The sequence below is a fragment of the Neltuma alba genome, unplaced genomic scaffold (assembly GCF_004799145.2).
Source record: "Neltuma alba isolate B1F8T4 unplaced genomic scaffold, ASM479914v2 tig00001922_pilon, whole genome shotgun sequence".
Classification (NCBI taxonomy): domain Eukaryota; kingdom Viridiplantae; phylum Streptophyta; class Magnoliopsida; order Fabales; family Fabaceae; genus Neltuma; species Neltuma alba.
In genome coordinates, this window is record NW_021632670.1 from 1 (window position 1) to 5,800 (window position 5,800).

The 5,800-nt window shown below is 35.2% G+C and overlaps 1 protein-coding gene across 1 annotated transcript; it reads left to right on the forward strand.

Moving 5' to 3' along the window:
* The first annotated feature begins 338 nt into the window (after nucleotides 1-338).
* On the forward strand, nucleotides 339-5,595 carry LOC114714078 (calcium-dependent protein kinase 1-like). Its single transcript, XM_028898772.1, has 5 exons — nucleotides 339-532; nucleotides 859-1,025; nucleotides 3,367-3,494; nucleotides 3,599-3,698; nucleotides 5,162-5,595. Exons 2-5 carry the CDS (start codon nucleotides 906-908, stop codon nucleotides 5,240-5,242), a joined length of 429 nt encoding a protein of 142 aa, XP_028754605.1. The 5' UTR covers nucleotides 339-532; nucleotides 859-905; the 3' UTR covers nucleotides 5,243-5,595.
* The last annotated feature ends 205 nt before the right edge of the window (nucleotides 5,596-5,800 follow it).

The following is a 5,800-nucleotide window of genomic DNA, read 5'->3' on the forward strand; positions in this document are numbered from 1 at the left end:
CTTTTATCCTTACACAGCACCTTGATTTTTCTATGCCTGTTGTATCGCTTGCTTCTATTATTGTCACCCACCCCATCTCATATGTAATTTATTTTCTGTATGTTTGCCTTTTTAAGCACACAGTAGTATGCATGAGTTACTTTGTGATTGATGTCATAGTTTGAAAGTAAATGCCACTTATCTCCCTTTTTTGGCCTTTATGTTGACAAGGATTCAATGTGATTGTTTATTTGCAACTTGTTGGTTAGTTATCTAGCTCGAGGAACATAAAATATCACGTACATCCATGCCTGTGCTTGTCCTGTTCTTTTCTTCTTCCTTATCTTTGGTGCGTCTTAAGATCATTTGGGCTGTAAATGGCATTATGCTTCTTCAAATCAACTGGGTAATAAGATGCTCTGCAAATAAATATTCAGATCATCCTTGGATGAGAGAAGATGGGGATGCATCTGATAAGCCACTTGATATTGCTGTTCTATCCAGAATGAAACAATTCCAGGCAATGAACAAGCTAAAGAAAGTAGCTTTGAAGGTAAGTTATCATTTGTCATCAATCTTGTCGCAAAACTATTTATCATTGATACTAAGGTTTCGGCAAAATATCTGAAATTACTGCTAGATTGAAAGCATTGAAGTCAAAGAACAGTATATATTAATAGGAGGGCCGCAAAAAAGAAGGTAACTGAACTAGATCAAGGGTTTAAATGCTCTTGCTGCTTTGGCTGCCAGAAAATTTGGTTCCTCCTTTGTCAACCTGATAGAAGATGGACTATTTAACCATCATGAAAGCCTTTTGCTTCAACTGTGAAATCTCATCCTTCGAATCCGTACTAAAATTATGCATTCTATTTTATTCAGGTAATTGCAGAAAACCTCTCCGAAGAAGAAATCATTGGTTTAAGGAAATGTTCAAATCCATGGACACAGATAACAGTGGAACAATAACTTTTGATGAATTAAAAGCTGGTCTCCACAAACTGGGTAGTAAACTTTCTGAGCCTGAAATAAGGCAGTTGATGGAAGCGGTAAGATTTTTTTCTTTTTTATTGTAGCATTATGGTGCTTCCAGAAGATCTGATCTCCGCTAATATTCATTTGAGAAGAATGTCTGATTGGAGGTAAGATCACACCCCTATTTCTGAAGCTTTTTTTGAATGAAAAGCTGCATCATTAATCAAAAAAGATATTTATGATCAATCTCATCTTTACTCTCTCCTTTCACCATCAAACCTCATTATGGATGATCAAAGGTACACCAAATCTCCATAGAAGAATGTCCCAAGTTGGCTAGAGTATCAGCTTGAAAATTTCATTCTCTACAAACACAGTTATAAGAAACATCCCATTCGCTGTACAATAAATTCCTAGCTTTCTCAGAAGGCTTACAAGTAGGATGACTTTCCGCGTTATCCCTCTTAATCAGATTAAAGCCTTGGGCACTGTTAACTTTAATATTTCTAAGACCCATATTGCGGCAGATATTCAGACAAATGGTAATGGCTTTTATTTCCGTAATGGTTGGAGGCATTGTCATCACTTTGCTGCACAAACCTTTCAGTCATGTTCCTTCTGTGCTCCGTATAATTCCTCCGCAAGCACTGTTATCATTATGCATGACAGAACCATCCACTTGAAGCTTGACGTAGTTTTGCTGGCTATTCCTTTTTATCCCACTTTCGTTGCTCTTTCTTCTCATACTGTTGCAGCTAAACAGTATTCACCTATCTTGTTGATCTTTACAATAGCTTGCTATCTTGTTAATAGCCTCCTCTGAACCATTTGTCTTAAACAAGGCATTGGAACGTGTGATCCAAATATCCCAAAAAATATATGCATAAAGCGTGCTCCATGGGATCTGGTTTATGTCACTGCACCCTACTTCATTATCAAGATTTCACTTTACCCATTCTATCCATAATTCAGGCATGATAAACATCTGCCCTTTTTCTTCTTCTTTACAATCTTGAAACAGTGCAGCACAGTTTCTTCAGCATCGCAACCCCTTAGACATTGATTAGTATCCAGTAGGCCTCTTCAATATCTAAGAGAAGTTGTGTGTACTGTTTCATGTGTCATGAGCCAAAGTAATGGCTTGTATTTCTCCAGAACTTTCAGCTTCCATGATTTTTTTCTCCTGTAGAACCTGTTCCTTTCACTTTCACCTGCACTCAAAAACAAATAACAGATTTTACAGTGCAGTTACCATCTGAGGGTGGTTTCCATTTGGACTTTGATCTCTCTCATGGTTTTCGTGCAAGTAATGGCGTTCACAACATGAGTAGGTAACCAGAACCTCAGCTTGGGTCTATTCCAATCCCCAGAAGGAAGAACCTCTCTCACTTTTTCTTTGGTAACCCGCAATCCAATCCCCACAGGACGCAGAAGAAAGATAATTGCAAGAAGTAAAATGCTAAGGGTCTGTTTGTTTAAGCTTAAAAAATAATTGATTTTTAGAAGGTTCAAAGATTTTATGAAAAGCAAATTATTTTATAGAGATTCTGATAAAAGCAGAAAGTTTTTAATATTTGGTTACAATTATGAAAAAGTGATTATTATTTAATTATTTGTAGATATTGAATCTTTTCCATTCATAAAAAAACCATTTGAATTATTTGGAGTATTTCCATTCCAAAGGTAGCTTCTCAAAATGAATAGAAATCTGCCTTTTTCATTCCGATTATTTTCAAAAGCTTAAACAACCACTGTAGAATTTCATAAACAAATGGGCCCTAAAGGACTCAAAAAGTTTGACCTGAAGCAAGAAGTATATCAGTTCATTCATGGAGATGATTGCAAAATGTACATTTTGATCTGAGATATGTTCTGACATACTTATGCACACTACTGATCTTCTGTAGCATTGGAACTATTTTATTTCAGGCCCATAACTGGTTAACATTTGATTATTAGTCGCTCTAAATATTTTGCTTAAATATTCTTCTGAACTTGTATTATTTTATTTACTCGGATAACTTGTTGATATGTGAACTTTTGATCTTACTAGTCCATTTGGGTCAGTATAATATCTTTCATGGCTAAATCACTTTTCAGCTTGCTTCCTGCATCTAATCTCCTCTGTCCGTTGTCAAGATCTTGAGTTAAATGCAAACTCATTAATTTTATCTACTGTCTTCTTGTCATCTTCTGTAGCCAAACCTAGCCTTGCGAATTTTTAGACATAATGGTCTGTGCATCAGTGTGCTGCCACTATAGAGCCACTTCAATTTCCAATTATATTGTATGATCTATACATAAAACAAAGTAGAAAGGATGTGAATATTATCTCTAGTGCTGCTTGATAATGTGGTTATTAGTCTTGTGATGGTTTTTCAATATGTCAATGTAACATATTTTTCTGGTTTTCAGGCTGATGTAGATGGAAATGGAGCCATTGATTATATTGAGTTTATATCGGCTACCATGCACATGAATCGAGTGGAAAGAGAGGACCACCTATACAAAGCCTTTGAATATTTTGACAAGGATAAGAGCGGGTTGATCCAATGTTTTCTTTCATAACTAGCAATTTAGCCAGTCTGACCATTCTGGATTTTGAATGATGTGTTGGTTCTCTTTTTCCTGGCTTCTGCAAATACAGGTATATCACCAAGGAAGAGTTGGAATCTGCCCTTAGGAAGTATAATATGGGTGATGAGAAAACTATAAAGGAGATAATTGCTGAAGTTGACTCAGACAATGTATGCTGTTTTTCTGCTTTAATTCCATTGCTTACATTTATCCTTGCATACCTGGGCAATGATTGGCTATAACTTAGTTCTTGAAATTGCAGCAACGCTAGGGTTATTTATAACCTGTGAAGATATTTGTTGCTGCCCTTTAATACTGTGTCAATCACTTTTCCCATCACACAAACGTATTGTCTGTTATCCAAGAAAAATGAATAAATAATGACCAAAATAAATACAGAAAAGCGGTTCTGTTGAAAATAACAAGTTTTTAATAATAGACAGACTAGATACATGAATATATTAATGGATATCGTCAGGGTCAAGTGTCTTATGTTTTCATTGGACGTTTTTTTTTTCTTGGGGCGAATGTTTTAATTGGACGCGTTAAAGATTATAATTGAGGTCATAGAACTGTAAACTTCATGCTAGGTAGTAGTGGTGGAAAGAAATTAAACAGAACTGAATTCTTTAATTCTGGAAGCATTCTAGGTATAGATTATTGTTGATGTCTTTTAGCCCTCTGGCAGTATTATCTAATGACGTGACATTCTCTCCTTCTGATTGGTGGCTATCATTCATATTTTGTTAAATTATAGATATAGACGTTCATAAAGGAACTGTTTGGTGCCTTGATATCTTCATATTCTCTAATATTTACTTGTCTGTTATGGCAAATGAAATTTGTAAAAGAAGGCGAGTAAATGTTATTCTATAAAAGCATATATAAGAAATAATGTTTTATGAATGTCATATCTCTAGTTTTTTAAAGGGCGCTTTATTTCACCTAAATGGCGTGTCATCTGTCCCTTGATATTGTATGCCACAAGATGTTTTGGATATCAATATATCAAATACAACTAATTCAGTTGTCTCCTAATTTATATGTGAATAGAATCTAGCTTTTGTTATTCATGTACTGTTCCTAATGACTTTGTCAATCCATAGTGTCAATGGATAATATTTTTTAGATTTTGTTTTGTAGTATTATATATGCATATACATGTTAACCGTATATATTGGATAGCCATTGTGAATAGTGATGAATAATAAAAATTAGATTTGTGTGTGTGTGTGTGTGTGTGTCTCTCTCTCTATTGGGAGAAAATAACTGCCAGTGGCATGTTGCCACAATGCAACCAACACTTCCCCGATTGAGGGGATGTTGCAGGTTTGATGCCATGCAAGTGAGTGTGTTTCCCAGTTGTTCCAAGCCGAAAAGAAAAAGGAAAATAGTTGGCACTATTCTCACAACAATAATTTTAAGCAGTATGCAACTATTTTTTTCCCTTTATTTTTCTGTCTATATTTGTTGTTAACTTTTTCTTTTGAAGGTTTACTTTACATATTCTCCATTGCAATGGGAAAATTATTCTAGTTTTGAGTATAACATGATGATGATTGTGTTCTTAACAACCCCATAGTCCTGTGAAATTATCTCTCTGCAAGGCGGCTAATTCTCAGCTTTGTCGCAGGATGGAAAAATTAACTACGAAGAGTTCGTAGCCATGATGAGGAGAGGCAACCCGGACTTCGCAAACAACAGACATCGTTAATAAACTCAGCTGGAATTGCCTGTCTTCACGCAGATTCAATACGGTATTAATCTGAACACTCGCGCGCCATATAGCTTGTGGTTCTTCTTCTGGGACCATTTTATTCATATCTATTATGTGCTCACCTTCACGGTGGCTGAGTAAACGATGATTGTGTGTAAATTTGAGAAATAGATAAAATTCTTCTTTCTGCAGCTTAAAGAGTGAGCAAAAGATTACGTCTTCAAGTCTGTCTTCTTGTAATTACATTTTGGTTATTTGTTCACTAACCAACCATCACTCAGGATGCTACGCAAATACAGCTCTGTAGATACTCTGTTTTCTCGATATTGGTTCTTTGGTTATTAGATTTATTTTGAGATTTTCATGTTTCACTGTTACATTAAAAAAAACTAGGTGAATATTAAAATAAAAATATATCTAATAATAAAGAAATTTGAGCTGTAGAATTATATTCTCTTCTATATTCTAGCTACTGCGTAATGTTACTGTAGAAACGGCTGTGACCAGTTGCATCATGAAAAATTAATGTGGTGCTGCTATTATCTTTCTAGTTGT

What these genes read in the sequence shown, in the direction of transcription:
- LOC114714078 (XM_028898772.1), top strand. Translation starts at nt 906, where the DNA reads ATGTTCAAATCCATGGACACAGATAACAGTGGAACAATAACTTTTGAT. An exon ending in TAAGGCAGTTGATGGAAGCG is followed by an intron (nt 1,026 to 3,366) that starts GTAAGATTTTTT and finishes TCTGGTTTTCAG; the next exon opens with GCTGATGTAGATGGAAATGG. An exon ending in CTGAAGTTGACTCAGACAAT is followed by an intron (nt 3,699 to 5,161) that starts GTATGCTGTTTT and finishes GCTTTGTCGCAG; the next exon opens with GATGGAAAAATTAACTACGA.